Source organism: Danio rerio, chromosome 4, assembly GCF_052040795.2.
Source record: "Danio rerio strain M-AB ecotype USA chromosome 4, GRCz13ab, whole genome shotgun sequence".
In the NCBI taxonomy this organism is placed as follows: Eukaryota; Metazoa; Chordata; class Actinopteri; order Cypriniformes; family Danionidae; genus Danio; species Danio rerio.
The window spans coordinates 80442501-80461866 of NC_141024.2; the positions used below are offsets into that span (position 1 = coordinate 80442501).

Below are 19366 nucleotides of genomic sequence, written 5' to 3' on the forward strand. Positions count from 1 at the left end.
AAAAACTTTCGTCCTTTCCCACTGCTGTTGCTATTTCTATCCAAAAATGATTGGTCATCTGGTTCTCCCTATAATCACGCATGGATGGATCATAAAGATGTCAGTACAGACGTACCTGTTTCAGACAGAATCTCTTCAAACTGTTTCATATTCAACTCAAATCAAATGTGGCGCCGCACCACCTGTTTACCCGAGTCTCAAAAATTCCATTAACTCTGCTATGGCTTTATTTCGCTGACAAATCTTGTGAGCGAACTATTATAAGTCAAGAGCGCATTCATGCAATATGAGCGAGCGAATCTCCTTGCTCCTACACCGATTTCCTCTTTTTGTGGACAAAACGCTGCTCGCACGCAAATTTTCTCACTCTGAAATGCACTGCTCACACGCAAACTTTCTTGCACGCTCTCAGTACTCTGCTCCCTCTTCCTTTTGTGCTTTTTGATATGATTTATATTACTACACTAATTATTACCAATAACCAAAATCCTGAAATAGACTTGCATATTACATTTTTACTCTAATAAACCACAACATTTTTGGCTGTATATTATATGATGAGATATTTCCAGTTTCAAACACTTAAAAACATAGTTTTATTTTAAAAACATTTATTAAACATCCAAAAGGTGCAAGTAGAAATTTAACTGTGATAGAAAATAGGGGTAAACTTGATAAGATTTTATAGCCTACTGTACTATTTACTCTTCAAATTAATCTCACTATCAATCCTATTTCATCATGGCAACTAAAGTAAAGTGAACTGGTGTCTGCTGTACAGTGTTTTGTAAAGTACAGTAAAGTACTTCAATTAATCTGTTGTGGTAATACTATAGTTGCTATGGTAACACAACAAGTGTAATATAAACAAATTACCCAGTTTGTTTTACAATATAGGGTATATTATACTACAATTCACCACACTTTACTGTAGTAAAACTACACTGTATTTCATTTTATTCGTTCACTATTCTTAATACTACACTATGCTAAAGCATCTATGAAGAGCAAAAGCACGATAGAAGGGGGAAACACAAGACACAAAAATTGTGAGTCTGCATCGTCCGACGGAGCGACAGCAGATCATTCGCACGTGAACAGCCGTGTTTTGAGGGCTCGCTAGCAGTTTTGTGCAGAACAAAGGACACCGGCGTGTGAGCAAAGAGATTCACTCTCTTGTATTACACGAATGAGCTCCCGACTTATAAAACTGCACTCACAACATTTGTCAGTGAAATAACGCTGTACTCCACCAGCCGAAATCATGTGTCTCGCACCCACAGCGAACCTCCCAGCAGCAGTTTTAACATGAAGTGACACGACATCTGACATACAGATGCCACTGAGTGTAGTGACACTTCCCGTGGCCATGCGCATTGAGTCAATAAAAGAAAGCTGATTGGCTATTGCATGTTGACCTCATTTGTAGTTGTAAACAAACACAAACCCGCTATTTTTATGTCTCTTTCACCAGCCTGACAGTCACATTCACACTGATAGAGCATTAGGGGCCTTTGGGTACCCCCGGGATCCTCCAAATTAACTTCAAGGCTTTTTAAGACCTTTTTACTACCATTTTTAAATGAAATTCAATGCCAACTTCGTACCCATTCTGACAGAAGTATGGGGGAAAACTGTCAAATCTGTATACATTTTGAACCCTAGAAAATAAGTGACTACTTGAATTGAGTAAAACTTTTATTTAAATGGTCAGTTATTTTTAATACATGCACAACAGCGTAACACACATTTGATTTTTAATAAACAAATAATTTTGAACTTTGTGTTGAACACTATAGGCTTCAAAGCTCTGCTGCCTTGGCTGCAATTGTTTCGCCCAGACTCTCAAGTCCTGTCAACTTCTGCTTGTGGCTTTTTCTCAACGCGTTTGCCGTAGAGTTGATGTTGAGCCACAGTAAGATAGGATGTTCCTTGGCTGTGGTGGCAATGCTTTTAATGTAGAAAATAGAGGTGTGAACCTACACTGGTCTCATGGTTTGGGTACGATTATCATGCTATCGTTTCGGTTCAATTTGATATCTCGGTGCATCACGGTGTATACAGTTTTCTATTTGGGGGGAGGGGGGCTGTCTGTATAAACACACACACACACACACACACACACACAAGACCGGAAGTCATTCATTTTTGATGGAGAGTAGTGCGGGAGCTGCATGGAGTTCCAATCATCTCCGTATGCGGAAAATTCTGATCCAATTTGAGCTGCAGATCTGTTGAAATATTTGAACTCCTACGACTAGACCGTATGTGGCTGGCCAACAGGATGTGCTGTATTCCAGTGTTGTCCAAGCAGGTCCGTGTGCGCGAGATGAGAAATACTAGTTTATTTGGTTATTTATTTATTTTTTTATCAGAAAACTACATAAAAAATAAAACATTTTTATACATAAATGCAAGTAATAAAGTAATAAAAATATATATGGTTTGTGTTGTCTCCACATTCCCACCAATACTGTTAGTGGTCTATGACTTTCTAGTATTCATTCACTTATTCAACCATGGTGAATGCACAGAGAATAAAGGCTCTTGCTTTTACACTCTGGACACTGCCAGAACAGCTTCTCTCGCATGGTGCAGGTCAGAACAGAAAATTCTGTGCAAATGCCACAAGGCAGCGTAATCAAACAGTCATGTCCAAATGTCATGTGCAGTGGAAAGGCGGCTTTACGCTCTCTCTCATTCACACGCACACACACACACACACACACACACACACACACACACACACACATGTTATAGCCTTCCCGCACCACAAGAAATTTGGTCGGGTCCTGTGGTACAACCGCAGGAATGCAGTTCCCCTTCGGATGGGGAACTTCAATGCTATTAGTGGATTTATTTATTAATCCACAAATGGGGATTTCGTTTCAGAAAGCCAATCGTCTGAAAAAATATATAACGGGCCAATTAACTGCCAATTAATTGGCAGCGTAAGCTTGCGCATGCGTGCCTTATTGCCAATTAGCTCTGCATATAAGCACAGGGAAAGCAAGGAAACGCCATCCTTTTCGCTTCAGAGACTTTTACAGCCTTCTGAGAGAGTCGATGAGGGCTCCTCCTGCTGTAATCCAGCGATTTGAGCGAACGAGAGTGGTCTCCCAGTCCAGAGTGGGTACACGCGGTGGCAGACGGTAGAGCTGGGATTCTCCCTTGCCTGGTGTTCTCTGGGTTTGTTCCTCCAGAGCGTATAGTTGCTAATTTCCTAAAAGAGCAACACAGTCGTGCAGCACATCCTTTTCAGGATGGCGCTCCGACTATGCGTTTCTGGATGCGGTGGTTTCCTTTCTCCGGATGATGGGCACAATCACTGCGTTGCATGTTTGGGGGTCCAACATGTTAATGCGGTGCTCGCGGACAGTTTATGTCGTCATTGCGATGCCATGTCTCATGCGCAATTGAGATCGCGGCTAGCCCTTGTGAAAGGGCGAACCACCACAGCTGTCCCCTGCACTGCAGCGGGCACTCGGGCAGATCTGAGGGATTCAGCGAGAGATACACAAGCCCGCGGACATCCCGCTGCTCCGAGCGCTCCATCCAAGCTTCGGGCGGGGGAAGCAATCCGTCTAACCAGATGGTAGCCCTTGACACTCAATGACACCGGAGACTAGACGTCCAACACGGGATCGGAGGGTGGGCTTTCATTGTCCGATGATGATCCAAACCCGCTCGCCCACTCTGGGCAGGTGAGCGCTGTCAAGACAGATCCTGAAACGGACATGTTAGCCGTGCTTTCCCGCGCTGCTATCCCCTACCTCCGCGGCCGGACCGACTAGATGGGTGCTGCATAGAGAACCAGAGGGCAAAGCCTTCGAAGCCTCTCGTCCCCTTCTTCCCGGAGGTGCACAGTAGGCTCACACGGTTTTGGAGGGCACCTTTCTCTGCCTGTGCTGCGTGTTCTTCCGCCCTCACCACTCTTGACGGCAGAGCGGCTAGAGGGTAGGAAGTGTTTCCACCAGTCAAGCGCGCCATTGCGATCAATCTTTGTCCGCGTGGCGCCCCTTTTTGGCGGGGTCTGCCTCGTCTCTCGTCAAAAGCCTGTAGGTTATCTGCCTCCCTCGGAGCTAGAGCTTACAAAGCTGCGGGCCAGGCTGCTTCCGCCTTGCATGCGATAGCCACCTACCAGCGCTACCAAGCGCAGGTGCTGGCCGAGCTGCACGAGGGTGGGTCCAACCCAGGCTTGTTACACGAGTTTCGCACCGCAACCGACTATGCTCTTCGGACCACTAAGTCCGCTGCATGTGCGGTTGGGAGGACGATGTCCACATTAGTGGTCCAGGTGCGCCACCTCTGGCTAAACCTGGCTGACATGCGAAAAGTCGACAAAGTTTGCTTTCTTGACTCCCCCATATCCCAGGCTGGCCTGTTCGGCTACTTCGTCAGTAAATTCACCCAGGAGTTCAAGGCGATAAGAGAGCAGTTAGATGCGATGGGCACTGTCATCTATCGGCGGGACCATAAGCCCGCTCTGCCCGCCGAACCATCCACATCTGCTGCTCCTCACCGAGGGCGTCCGCCTACGAGTGCTGCTCCACCTCCGCCGAAGCGGGCATGTCGAGCACCTCGGACGCAGACAGCCCCCCCTGCCCAGGGCGCCGTTAAGTGCGGTAAACGGACTGCGTAGGATCCCTGAGACAGGTCATCTGGAGAAGAGGAAATTTGCTCTTTCCCCGCTGGAGGGCAAGGCCCCAATTCCGACGATACTTTTCAGTGCCACAAAACATCAATAAAAGAGCACTTTTCCGCTTCCTCAGATGTGACAGCATGAACCCTGCCAGTCCGAGATGCTCTGCTTCCCAGCTCGCAGGCTCTGTGTGCTTTGCCTGTGGCTCACGAGCACTGGGAGGACAGTCTCCTTTCTCCCACCCCTCGAGCCCCCTCTCCGGAGTTTGGGTGCGGAGTGATAGCGAATCTCTCGCCTCCAGCTCTTCCGCGGGACCCTCGCGCTTCCCGGATCAGCACACCCACTCTGCCCTGCCCTACTGCTGTTACGTCAGCGATTGTAGCAATGAGTCCATTAGCGAGAGCTCTGCCTGCCTGGTTAGCGTAAGCCCGCCGCTCGCGGTGGCTCCTACGCACAATCAGACTCGGTTATGCGATTCAGTTCGCAAAACGGCCCCCAAAGTTCACGGGTTTGTATTTCACCAGGGTCACCCCCCTGTCCGCCCCTGTCTTGCGAGAGGAGATTGCTGTCCTCCTGGTGAAGGATGCAATCGAGCCGGTCCCTCCAGCCGAGATGGAGAGCAGGTTTTACAGCCCGTACTTCATCGTACCCAAAAAGAGCGGTGGGTCACAGCCAATCCTAGATCTGCGCGTTTTGTACCGCTGTCTGCACAAGCTGCCGTTCAGAATGCTCAAGCAGAGGCGCATCCTCCGGTGCGTTCGTCCTCAGGTTTGGTTTGCAGCAATACACCTGAAGGACGCATATTTCCATGTCCTCGCCACCATCAGTTTCTGCGGTTTGCGTTCGAAGGTCGAGCGTGGCAATACAAAGTCCTCCCCTTCGGACTCTCTGTCTACGCAGGTCTTCACCAAGCTCACGGAGGGTGCCTTAGCGCCCCTTCGGCTCGTGGGCATCCGCATACTCAATTATCTCGACGACTGGTTGATTTTAGCCCACTCTCGGGAGCAATTGATTATGCACAGAGACAAGGTGCTCCGGCACCTCCACCTGTTGGGGCTTCAGGTCAACCGAGAAAAGAGCAAACTCGCCCCCGTGCAGAGGATCTCTTTTCTCGGGTTGGAGCTGGACTCGGTCACCATGACAGCGCGCCTCTCAGGAGAGCGCGCTCAGCTGATGTTGAACTGTCTGAGAGCTCTCAGACAGCAAAATAGAGGTCCCACTAAAATTATTTCAGAGGCTCCTGGGGCATATGGCATCCGCAGCCACTGTCACGCCGCTCGGATTACTCCATATGAGACCACTTCAGCACTGGCTTCACGATCGAGTCCCCAGACGCGCATGGCACTGTTACTGCGCTGTGTCGCTGTGCCCTCAGCCCTTGGAACGACCCCTCGTTCCTACAGGCCAGAGTGCCTCTAGGACAGGCGTCCAGTCATGTTGTTGTCTCAACAGATGCTTCCAGCACGGGCTGGGGGGCTGTGTGCTCCAGGCATGCAGCTGCGGCCCTGTGGAAAGGAACCCAGTTGCATTGGCATATCAATCGCCTGGAGCTGTTGGCAGTGTTCCTCGCTCTCTACCGCTTTTTTCCGGTGCTGGAGCAGCAACACGTGGTGGTCAGGACAGACAGCACGGCGGCGGTGGCGTATAACAACCGCATGGGGGGTATTCACTCTCGCCGTATGTCTCAGCTTCTCTGGAGTCATTTGCAGCTGAAATCGCTGCGCCATTCACATTTCAGGCAAGCTCAACCGTGCAGCCGATGCGCTCTCACGGCAACTTTTACGTCCCGGAGAATGGAGAGTCCACCTCGAAACTGTTCAGCTGATATGGGCGCAACTCAGGGAAGCCCAGATCGATCTGTTTGCTTCTCCCGAGATCGCTCATTGCCAGTTGTTTTTTTCCCTGACTGAGGGCTCTCTCGGCACGGATGCACTGGCCCACAGCTGGCCTCGGGGCATGCGCAAATATGCGTTTCCCCCAGTGAGCCTGCTCGCGCAGTTACTGTGCAAGGTCAGGGAGGACGAGGAACAGGTTTTGCTGGTTGCGTCCGTCTGGCCCAACCGGACCTGGATGTCAGGACTCTCCCTCCTTGCGACAGCCCTCCCCTGGCAGATCCCTTTGAGAGAGGACCTACTCTCTTAGGGACAGGGCACCATCTGGCACCCTCGCCCCGATCTTTGGAACTTCCACGTGTGGTCCTTAGACGCGAGGAAGAACCTACCGATCGCGGTGGTTAATACCATCACTCAAGCTAGAGCCCCCTCCACGAGGCGCGCCTATGCCCTGAAGTGGAGTCTATTCACTAAATGGTGCGTCTCTCGCAGAGAAGACCCCCAAAATTGCTAGATCAGCATAGTGTTTTCTTTCCTTCAGGAGAAGCTGGAGAGCAGGCTGTCGCCCTCCACACTCAAGGTTTACGTGGCTGCCATCTCCGCTCATCATGAGGCGGTGGCTGGCAGCACCGTGGGAAGGCATAACCTTATCATCCGGTTCCTCAGAGGCGCTAGGCGAATTAATCCACCCTGCCTTCTCTCATGGCCTCTTGGGATTTCGCCCTCGTTCTCACGAGCCTGCGTACAGATCCCTTTGAGCCACTTGACTCAGTATCTTTAAGATTTCAGTCCCTGAAGACAGCTCTGCTGGTCGCGTTGGCATCTATTAAGAGGGTTGGATGCATTTTCAGTCAGTGACTTGTGCCTGGAATTCGGGCCAGATTACTCTCACGTTATCCTGAGACCCCGCCCGGGATATGTGCCCAAGGTTCCTACCACACCATTTACAGACCAGGTAGTGAGCCTGCAAGCGCTGCCCCCGGAGGAGGCAGACCCAGCCCTTTTCTTACTTTGTCCAGTTCGCACTTTGCATATTTATCTGGACCGCACTCAGGGCTTTAGATCATCTGAGCAGCTCTTTGTCTGTTATGGCGGTCGGCAGCAGGGAAGTGCCGTATCAAAACAGAGGTTGGCCCACTGGATAGTGGATGCCATCCCCCTCGCTTATCAGAGCCAGGGCGAGCAGTGTCCCCCGAGAGTGCATGCGCACTCCACTCGGAGCATCGCATCCTCTTGGGCGTGTGCACGCGGCGCCTATCTAACAGACATCTGTAGAGCTGTGGGCTGGGCGACACCTAATACATTTGTAAGGTTTTACAATCTGCGAGTGGAGCCGGTTTCCTCAAGGGTATTAGGTAACCCTTGGTAATTGAGGAAACTCTTGGTAATTAAAACTCGGAAGGGTGTGGAAACACGCTTGCTGTGCCATTCTCCCTAACACGGAGATACGTGCGCTTTTTTATCTGTCAGTAAAATTCCCCGTCAGGTGAGCACTGCAGATTCCTCCGAGGCCCCAAGCACTGACTAAACGGAGGAGTTACTTGCTGGCCCACTGGTCAGCACACGTTTTGGGTATAGGTGCACGCTATGCGTGATCCCCACTTGGCGATCCCATATGCTTATTCAGCCATGGTGCAGTCCCCCCTCATGGGCGGACCCGTGTCTTCCCTCTCTGCTAACCATCTTATTTTATGCGTACTCCCCCTTTTCAGGGCTAGTCCATATATTTTTGCCATCATATCTCCCCATTGGGTAGCAGATGGCCTCCGCAGCGTCCTCCCTATCAGGAATGCACGCTTTCCCAATGTACTGTCATATTTTCCTAGAATTATCTAAATTATCTATTATCTTGCGACTCCCAAAAAATATATCTAAATCCGTAAAACTTCTTTTGAAGTGGGATAAGGGCCAGGGATCACGTTGGAGGACCACGCCTCTCTTTGATGCTGGAGTGCTAACGCTATGCCTGGCTATCCTCTCATCGGAAGCGAAGGTAAGGTGCAGTCATTATGGCGTTTTCCAGACATTTCCCCATTCGTGGATTAATAAATAAATCCACTAATAGCATTGAAGTTCCCCATCCGAAGGGGAACGCTCTGGTTACTAAAGTAACCCTCGTTCCACGAGGAGGGGAACAGAAATGCTTTATAGCATCGCCATAATGATTGTTCCTTAGCTGTAAGTGTCAGTCTCTTCAGCTTAAAAAAATGGCGTTTCCTTGCTTTCCCAGTCCTTATATGTGAAGCTAATTGGCAATAAGGCACACGTGCGCAAGCTTACGCTGCCAATTCATTGGCATTTCATTGGCCCGTTATATCCTCTTTCAGACGATTAGCTTTCTGAAACGAAATCCCCATTCGTGGATTAATAAATAAATCCACTAATAGCATTTCTGTTCCCCTCCTCTTTGAATGAGGGTTACTTTAGTAACCAGAGCGACCTCTATCCAGAAGAATCACTGTAACAGCCGAGAGGAGAGGAAAAGTCATGCCAGCAGGTCAAACGGGCCACAGTGGAAGAGAGAGAAATAGTTTAGTTTCATTCTCTCAATCGCAGTGAAATAGGAGCTTCTGCTGTAAGTGTCAATGAAAGACTGTCCAGAAGACACATGCAGTGAAATTGAGCACAGTCTTTAAGTAGTTTTTAAGTAGTTGGAGCGCTGTAAATACTCTTGCTTGCCAAAGTAAGCTATGGCGACGCACTTTCTGCTATGACATGGAGCGCGAGATGCACTCAAAGTTACGCTGCATTAATTTTTTAATTAGCCTACATTAGTAACAGTTAACTTTGTTACAGTATGATGTTTAATCATGGGAAAGGCAAAAATAAATTAAAAAATTAAGACCTTCGTAACAAATCTAAGACTTGATATATGAAATTCAAGGCTTTTAAGGTCTTAATTTAAGATTATCAAATTTAAGAGTTTTTCAATGCTTTTAAGACCCTGCGGGGCACTCTGTTTATTCTGTCAGGTGAGAAACATAAATATTCATGACCCAAAAATAAAATGTGAATAATTAATTTTATTAAAATGTTGTTTTTTTTTTAAAATAAACTGATTCTTTTAACTATAAGTCACATTTGAGTATATTGGAAAAAGAAAAGCTTTGAACATGCAACATTTCGCAATATACTATATATAGTAATGATTTTAAATATATTTTTATAGATAAACATACATTAGTATGTTATTACTATTATTAGTATAGATATGATTGAAATCAAATCCCTGTAAATGTTTTGTTTCTTCTTCTGCCAATCCACTGAAAGAGGCTCCACATTCTGTAACCCAATATGAAACTGTATCTGTTGAGTGGAGAATCATTTACCTCAGTGTCTCCAGTTTACAGTGTTGACTCTTCAGTCCATCAGAGAGAAGCTTCACTCCTGAATCCTGCAGGTCATTGTTACTCAGGTCCAGCTCTCTCAGGACACAGTTTAAGGATTGTAGAGCTGAAGACAAACTCTCACAGCACTGAACAGTGAGATTACACTTGACCAGTCTGAAAAAGAAGAACACAGATTACATTAACAGTGTGATTTCAGTCATTCATCTGATGTAAAAACAAACTATGAGGTAAATAATATGACAAAAACTTGTATCAGTTAGAATGACTGACTATTGCTATTTAATAAAACTGAATATTAAATGCCAACTAATTTGTTCTTGAATACTTTGAAATGTAAGAAAACTGCTAAATTTGAGTTCAGATAAGAGGACCACGAGACTTTATATATTTATAAACCTGCAAAATGCAAATGATCAGAGCCTGTCAAACCTGCTCCAATAAACCAATTCACAGATAAACTAGAAATATAATCATTAAAAATATAAAATATAAATAAAGATTTAGAGGTAATTGATTAAAATAATCATTAAAATACACTGATTTCTGAACTGTTTAAGAAAAAAACTTTCATTTGAAGAGCAGCATTTTGCAGTTTCTCCACTAATGCTCTTAAATATATCTGGACATTTCCATCTCAATCAAAACACTTTTTAATGTTGTTGAGTGGAGAATCATTTACCTCAGTGTGTCCAGTTTACAGTGTTGACTCTTCAGTCCATCAGAGAGAAGCTTCACTCCTGAATCCTGCAGGTCATTGTTACTCAGGTCCAGCTCTTTCAGGACACAGTTTGAGGATTGTAGAGCTGAAGACAAACTCTCACAGCACTGAACAGTGAGATTACAGCCCTGTAGCCTGTGTAGAGGACAGTAAAAGGAGGAGTGATTTCTCCTCATAGGAAAAGGAAAAGACTCTAACTCTAACTATTCAGAGTTGCTTTAATGGTCCCATGGAGGAAGATCAAACATTTGTATTTTATTATAACATAAACTTTTTTAAAGAAAAGATCTCTGGACCAAAATGAGTCAGCCAGACAGATTAATTTTGCTATTTCTGAGCAGAATTTTGTAAAGAAAAAAAAAAAATCTGCAGATTTAAGCAGAATGATTTAAAAGAGTAACAATCATAACAAAAACCTATTATTTAAAATAAATAAAACTTTATAACTGTTATTTAATGTTTACAATGCAAATCCATTCAGATCCACAAATTTGTTAAACAAAGCAAGTCTCTCATATAATATAAACAGACAGAAAATATGACTGTAAAAACTGTATTGTAAATAAATCACATGAACATGTTTATATTAGTCAATAATATTCCTGAAATTAATATAAAACTGACTGAATATAACTTTACACACATTAACATCAGTAAATAAAGAGACTCAGTGATGGGCTGAACATCTGAACATTACAGCATATGCTCATTACCTCATCAGACTTTACAACATTTCACAATGTAAAAGTCATTTGTGGTAGCATTTATTTGATGGAAATGTTTTTATTTTACCTCAGTGTCTCCAGTTTACAGTGTTGACTCTTCAGTCTATCAGAGAGAAGCTTCACTCCTGAATCCTGCAGGTCATTGTTACTCAGGTCCAGCTCTCTCAGCACACAGTTTGAGGATTGTAGAGCTGAAGACAAACTCTCACAGCACTGAACAGTGAGTATACACCTCTGTAGCCTTTGTAGACGACAAAGAGCAACAAAATCAGCAGTAAGAAATGAGCAGTGTTGAGTGTTCATGAGTCCAGTCTACAGTGATAAAAGTAACACTGGAAATAAACTATATATATATATATATATATATATATATATATATATATATATATATATATATATATATATATATATATATATATATATATATATATATATATATATATATATATATACTGCTCAAACAATAAAGGGAACACTAAAATAACACATCCTAGATCTGAATGAATGAAATGCCAAACACACCGGCATATGGTCTCACAAGGGGTCTGAGGATGTCATCTCAGTACCTAATGGCAGTCAGGCTACCTCATGGTGTTGTACCATGGTGTTGGGCTGCAACCCCCACCTGTGGACATCGAGCCCTCATACCACCCTCATACCCTCATAAAAAGAAAATATATTATTTTTATTGATTGATTGATTGAAACTACATTAAACTAAACCTGTATTCCCCATTCATATGACTGTAATGAATTATTGAACAGATTATTAATAACTAATCAGAGAGGATTTTACTGAGCTCAGTGTAAAGTTTAGTGTTTAGGTCTACAGTAAATATAATATTAGAGGCATGTCTGCGGCGAGACGGCAATACTGTGTCTAAAATTACACTATTTCTCTGATCAGAAAACAAACACAATTATCCAAGAGCAACACTGTGTTAGATTTGAGCAAATACACATCAACAAATGTCCTATTCAGCTGGAGGAGCACAGGGATTTGCAGGGATTTGAGTTATTTTCCAGGATAAAATGTAAAGCAAATGAAGTAGATTATTAAATAAGTACAAATGTTGTTTGTGTGAGTAAAAAGTCAAGAAAGGTTTGATAAATACGTTTAGAAATTATTAAATAAACGAGCAAATAAGCAAACAGAACACTGCCGCCGCGTCCCCATGCAGTAATATGGTGTATCAGCGATCTCACAGGGGGACGATATGGCCAGCTAAAGATTTTCTGTTAAAGCAGGGCAGTGATTCACTAAACTGATTTGAGTCTTCAGTGCAGACTGATGTGTGTCTTCTGTGATCAATCAATGAATACTCACAGAGCTCTTCTGCAGTTTCTCACAGCTGCTGTCAGTCTCCGTCTTCCCTCATCTGATGTGTTGAATTTATTAAAGTCTAACTCATACAGCAGCTCCTCTGACATCTCAATCATGTAGGAGATTGTTGAGCAATGAGCAGGAGAGAGATACTTCACTGAGTGTTTGTCTGATTTCACAAACTCCTGAATCTCTCTGGCCAGAGTCTGATCTTTCACCTCCAGCAGACAGAGGAACAGATTGATGGATCTTTCAGCTGAGAGATCATCATCTGTCTTAATCCCATCTTTAATGTCCTGTGTGATTCTCCTGATGCTCTCTGAGCTCTTCTCTGTGTGTGTCAGCAGATTCTGGAAGAGTCTCTGATTGGACTCCAGTGAGATGCCCAGCAGGAACCGCAGGAACAGATCCAGACGACCATTACTACTCCTGACAGCTTTATCTACTGCTGAACTGAGCAAATCATACAGAGACTTCTCAGAGCTGGACTGTAGATATTGATCATATGAATATTCTCTCTCATAAATCACCCTCAGCGGTTCTCTGTTCTCTGTTAAATGGCAGTAAAGCACAAAGAAAGCAGCCAGAAACTCCTGAAAGCTGAGATGGATGAAGCTGTAGACTTTCCTCTGATGAATTACAGATTCCTCCTTGAAGATCTCAGTGCAGATCCCAGAATACACTGAGGCGTCAGTGACGTCTATGCCGCTCTCAATCAGGTCCTCCTCATAGAACATCACATTGCCCTCCATCAGCTGTCTGAAAGCCACTTCAGCAAGTTTGAGGATTACTCCTCTGTTGGACTGCAGGAGTTTCTCTGGATCTCTCTCTTCATACTTCTGCTTCCTTGTGTTGATCTGAATCAGCAGGAAGTGGATGTACATCTCAGTCAGAGTTTGAGGGATTTCTGCACTCACATCTTCTTCCAGGAGCTTCTGAAGCACAGTGGAGGAGATCCAGCAGAAGACGGGTATGTGGCACATGATCTGGAGGCTTCTTGCTCTTCTGATGTGGGAGATGATTCTGCTGGCTTGATGCTCGTCGCTGATTCTCTTCCTGAAATATTCCTCCTTCTGAGGCTCAGTGAATCCCTGAATTTCTGTCAGACGCTTGATGTATCTGGAGGGGATCTGATGGGCTGCTGGTGGTCTGGAGGTGATCCAGATGAGAGCAGAGGGAAGCAGATCTCCTTTCAGGAGGCTCCGCATCAACACAGCCACTGATGAAGATTCAGTCACAGCACAAACTTTCTCCTCATCTGAAAAGTTGAGTGTGATTCTGCTTTCATCCAGACCATCAAAGATGAACACAACTCTACACTGCTCATAAATCTTGGGCTCCAGATCTTCAAGTTCAGGATGAAAGTCCAGCAGAAGTCTGTGAAGACTGTACTGATGATCTCTGATCAAGTTCAGCTCTCGAAATGAAAGCACAAACATGAAATCTACATCCTGATGGTCTTTTCCCTCGGCCCAGTCCAGAATGAACTTCTGCACAGAGACGGTTTTCCCGATTCCAGCGATGCCTTTAGTGAGAACAGTCTTGATCTGGGCTTTCTCCTTCTTGATCTTCTCCTCATGTCCTGCTCCAGCTGAGGCTTTAAAGATGTCATTGCAGTAGACTGGAGTGTGTTGTGAGGGTTTTGTTCTGGCTCTTTTCTCCATCTGTAAAACCTCATGTTCTTCATTCACTCCTTCACTCTCTCCTTCTATGATGTAGAGCTGTGTGTAGATCCTGTTCAGGAGGGTTTGAGTCTCTCCATGGTTGATTCCCTCAAATAATCTCTCATACTTGTTCTTCATGCTGGTTTTGTGCTGCTCTTTGACTCTCTGAAGTTCATCATGTTCTGGTTGGAGTGAATCCTGCTGCAGGTCTCCAGTCTGATCATCTCCATCCACACTGCAGGATCAACAACAACACAAAGAACCAATGAGTGCAAGTGTAAAGATCATCTAGTGAAGCCATGTGTGTTCTCTATGACAAGCTGAGACACAATTTACAGACTTAATTAGATCACATCTACTGCTCAAAATGCTGTAAACATTTAATAGTACTTGTCATTTATTAAATCTAACACTTTAATCATTTGATATCCTTCATTCACAATGATGCTGGATGCTCACTGAAGACATTTAAAATCTTGTAGGATGAAAATGTGAGAGAGCACAAGTGTAACACTGCCGGTCCTACACCACCCAACACACTCCGAGCTGGGATCCAACCGGCAACCTTCCGCATGGGAGTCGGTTGCTCTATGAAGGAGGCTAAAGACCATGACCTCTAGTATTTGTCACTAGAGCACCTTTAGAGGTCAGAAGTGAGGTTTACCTGCACAGCACTTACTCGCTGGCCTCTGTTACAATAAAGACTGTGTGGTGTGTTTGTCTCAGAGAACTTGTTCATTCATCTTGTCTAAAATCTTTCTCTTGATTATCCACACTTTGCTGACTTTTGTAAAAGCCTGTAAACTCACTCTACTAACTCTAACAGTTTGAGTATAAATACTTTATTAGTACTTCACTAATGATCAGATGTGAGTGTGTGGACATTTAGTTTTAAAGTCTCCTGTAAATGTAATACTTGTTTTTCTGATCTTCTAGAAACACAGGATCATATAAATGCTTCAGTGTAATCATGTGTGTGTAGAGATGATCTACCTGACAGCAGGTCGTGTGTTTTCATTCTTAAATGTTAATGGTGGATCCATAGACACGTCACTCTTCATAGACACACAGCTGGGCTCTGCTTCTGCTCTCTTCTGATGAACTGAGCTAAAACAGAGAAGATTAAAGTTGAGCGCTGCACACACTGCACAAACCTGATATTAATCATTCTTCATTTACAAAAACACTTAAATTAATTCCCTTTATATTTGAACAGAAACTGTCTGAATGTGGAAAATATCAGCAAACACAGATCAAGGCTCATTTCTAGTAGAGAAAGTCCAGCAGCAATGCAGCACTATTAGAGCAGATTAGAGCTGAAACTAATCATCAAATCACTGAATGAAGTCCACAGTGTAGGTGTGGGAGGAGCTTAATCATGCAGGCGTGTCAATCATCATCACATGACTATATAAGCAGCAGTATAAACTGCACTGTGTCAGCTGACTGTTATTCCCGCCTCCAGCAGCTCCTCTTATCCTCCTCCTCATCACTCAGTCTTCAGAAGGTCACTCATTGGGGGTTTGTCTGCAGAGTTCCAGTCCAAACTTTAAGGACAGCAAGACAAGTTCATTTACCATCATCTATCATGACTGAATGAGCAGCAGAACTCGAGAAACATCAATTCTAGAAACCAAATGTGTTGATCAGCAGCATCTATGAGGCCAACACAACATGATGATGACTGCACTTCAGTGAAAACAGACTCAGATCAGAGGAATGGCTGATCAGTACAGCACAGAAACAGCAGGGGAAAGTGTGCAGGAAAAGCCCTTTATGGCAGGAGATCGGGAACACTTTAGTTTAGCTCACAATTCATACTATTAACTACCGGCTTATTATCTGTGTAATGTGAACATATGAACTGCTCATTAGTAGTCATACAGTATGATCTTATTGTGGATCCCTAACCCTACCCAAAACCTAAACCCACCTTCTACCTCACTAACTATTAATAAAGCGCCGATTGGTTTGTTAACACCATCAATTGTGGCCTGAAGTGTAAAGCGGAGATCTTCAAGCATCCTGCAGAGCTCAGATACAACATCTAACATCTGAAACCCAACAGATCCACAACACTAATTACCTGATTCATTTATTATGAAAATACTCATCAGTTGCAGATATTAAAGAGATGATCTACCTGACAGCAGGTCCTGTGTTTTCACTCTTAAGATTTACTGGGTGATCCATGGACGCATCACTCTTCATAGACACACAGCTGGGCTCTGCTTCTGCTCTCTTCTTATGAACTGAACTAAAACAGAAAAGATTAAAGTTCAGCGCTGCACACACTGGAGTCAACACACCAGATTTATTCAAGTGGTGCTCGCTGCAGAGCCATTTGAGGAGAGCTGAGCTCCAGCAAGGGGGAGCTTAAGCTTGAGCTCCACCTTTTTTGCACTTCTTCTACGAGTGATGTCACTGGGGGTAGGGTTAGGGGTGGGGTTGGTGTATGCATTAAAACAGCTTACAGGAGGAGGAGCAACAGCTCATGCTCCCCCTTGCTGGAGCTCAGCTCTCCTCAAATGGCTCTGCAGCGAGCACCCTCTCACTGTTTAAACAGCACTTTATGATACTTTTCATAATTATTGTATAAAAATCTTGCTGGCTGTGTGTTAAATATTCAGACAAATTAAAAACACAACTAACAGAGAGTAAATATAATATCCTGTAGAAAATAATCATATGAAATGTCAAGTGTAGGTCTAATACCTGCATCCTGCTAACAAATCCTGCTCTTCGGGGGTGTGTGTGTCCTCCATGATGGACCTGAAGAGTTTGATCTCCAGCAGAAACTCTAGAAGAAACTAATGAATAATCACAGATCTCCAGTCATTGATCAGCTTTCATAATTCAGCTGAATGCCAGAATAGATCAGCAGCTGAGACACTAAAATCCAGAAGCTCATCACGAGTAAACTAATGAAGAATCACAGCGTCATCCGTTTGATTATAATAACAGCATATACACATTCACATAAAGCTTACAGGTTTTGTCAAGACATCAAAGATTTAAAGCTGTTCTCTGTTAGTAGATGATGAATTCTGGTTGTTTAAAACTGCAACACAACAACTACTTTCACTTTCGTTTCTGAAGGGCGGTGTTGTGCCAAAAACTGTGACCGGGGGGCGCTGTTCCGCGAAATATTCACTCGGGAACGCCCTTGGCCGCTTATGCACGCGACTGTGAACGCGCAGACACTAAAATCAAGCGATCCGCGTCGAGCGGTGCTGTAAAGCGTGTTTTAAATGCGGGATTCAGCAGACATCATCATAGGAAATATATTGGAGAACTTTGATTTACTGAACAGCGACTCCAGATCACAGATTTAATCTCAACTGCGTCACATCAGGAGTTTAGTAATACACCCGCACAAACACTCTGAACAGAGCAGACAGGGACATGCGGGGGTTACATTCAATCACACGACATGCAGGAGGATACATGCGGGACTTTAAATGAAGCAGTGTAAACGGACGCGAGGCGGACTGTAAACACGACACACACCACTTCTTCTTCTGCCCGTGTGTTGAGTCAGAGAGCAGAGGAAAGCTGCACACCGCCACCTGCTGTACTGGAGAGAGTAACATCAGTCCTACTCCAACATTAGAGATATTATGAAGCATATAACTGACAAGCACACAGGATTATATGATAACATAACATATGTAACAATCATACAAAACTGAGAGATGCAGAACACACAGTAAACAAAAGAAAATCACACATATGAGGGCCCTGCTGAAAAATCCAGCTTCAACCAGCCTAGGCTGGTTGGCTGGTTTTAGCTGGTCGACCAGGCTGGTTTTAGAGGGGTTTTGACCACTTCCAGGCTGGTTTCCAGCCATTTCCAGCCTGGTCTTAGCTGGTCAGGCTGGGAGATGACCAGCTAAAACCAGCTTGAGCAGCCAAGACCAGCTATATCCAGCTTAAACCAGGCTGGTCAAGCTGGTTTTAGCTGGATTTGGCAGGTCATTTTCCAGCCTGACCAGCTAAGATCAGGCTGGAAATGGCTGGAAACCAGGCTGGAAATGGCCCAAACCCCTCTAAAACCAGCCTGGTCAACCAGCTAAAACCAGCCAACCAGCCTAGGCTGGTTTAAGCTGGATTTTTCAACAGGGGGATCTATCATATTTAAATGATTAGATTGTACAGATAATTGTCTTCATTATCAGATAGGTTTTTAAAGCTGTCTTGTTTTTTTAATTGAGGTCAACGAATTATAAAAGGTTTGTAAATCTCTACAGAACAAATTAAAGGAGGGAGTAAGAGACTTTGATTTTTGTAAAAATGATCAACTTCAGAGCATTATCAAGCACATCATAGATTTACAACTCAGAAGAAGAATCATGCACTCCTCAAAATTAATTATGCTGTAAAATGAATCAGAAATCAACCCTGAAACCTGTTTCCAGAAATCATCAGAGAATGTACAAGTAGATGTAGAAGACTTTCAGGCTCAGTGTTACAGCAAGAGCATTGTGCTGAAATGTCTGATTAAATGTATTAGTTTTTTAGGATTGCTTACACACTAAAATTAAAAGTAGTACACTATTAGCAAAACCTTACACACAAGTATCAAAACATCAGCCCATATTTGCACAACTATAAGCACATTGTCAGCCTCACACTTGTTGCAAAACTCTACACACAGTGATTTGCAAAACACTAAACACACTTAACATACATTACACACTAAAATCTATCATGAAGTCACTTCCTTGCAATACCAAAGCACGGACAGTCAAATTACTGCACCGTCCAACCAACTTGTTCAACACAGTCGTCAGGTGTGCAAACACTTGTTAGATTAATTGTAGACACATCAATCAGGTGTTTAAGCACTATAAAATGCCAGTTTCAATGAAAACCATCTGGTCTCAATATCAACTCTGGCACACACCATAAAAAAAAAACATATTCAAATGAAGCAAATTTATGGAGTGCCTTTCGAGCACAATTTTGAAAGGGTGAAAAGACTGCGGCATGAGTATACAGAGGTATGTATTCACTTTAGCAGTGTGATCTTGCATACTGTCTTATATTCTTTTACTGTACTGTAATACTAGATCTACACTGAACTACACAATTTTGCCTGACACTGTTCTT

The 19366-nt window shown here is 44.1% G+C and overlaps 1 protein-coding gene and 1 long non-coding RNA gene across 2 annotated transcripts in view; both read right to left on the bottom strand.

Moving 5' to 3' along the window:
* The window catches only part of LOC147845100 (uncharacterized), a 122631-nt gene that overhangs the window by 10959 nt on the left and 92306 nt on the right, over positions 1–19366 (bottom strand). The gene's annotated exons all lie outside the window — the stretch shown is intronic.
* On the bottom strand, positions 12522–17900 carry si:dkey-156k2.1. Its single transcript, NM_001328335.1, has 5 exons — positions 17765–17900; positions 16970–17064; positions 16398–16511; positions 15248–15361; positions 12522–14489 (listed from the first exon to the last, which is right to left on the bottom strand). Exons 2-5 carry the CDS (start codon positions 17017–17019, stop codon positions 12590–12592), a joined length of 2178 nt encoding a protein of 725 aa, NP_001315264.1. The 5' UTR covers positions 17020–17064; positions 17765–17900; the 3' UTR covers positions 12522–12589.

What these genes read in the sequence shown, in the direction of transcription:
- si:dkey-156k2.1 (NM_001328335.1), bottom strand. Translation starts at nt 17,019, where the DNA reads ATGGAGGACACACACACCCCCGAAGAGCAGGATTTGTTAGCAGGATGC. An exon ending in AACACAGGACCTGCTGTCAG is followed by an intron (nt 15,362 to 16,397) that starts GTAGATCATCTC and finishes TCTCTGTTTTAG; the next exon opens with CTCAGTTCATCAGAAGAGAG. An exon ending in AACACACGACCTGCTGTCAG is followed by an intron (nt 14,490 to 15,247) that starts GTAGATCATCTC and finishes TTGATCCTGCAG; the next exon opens with TGTGGATGGAGATGATCAGA.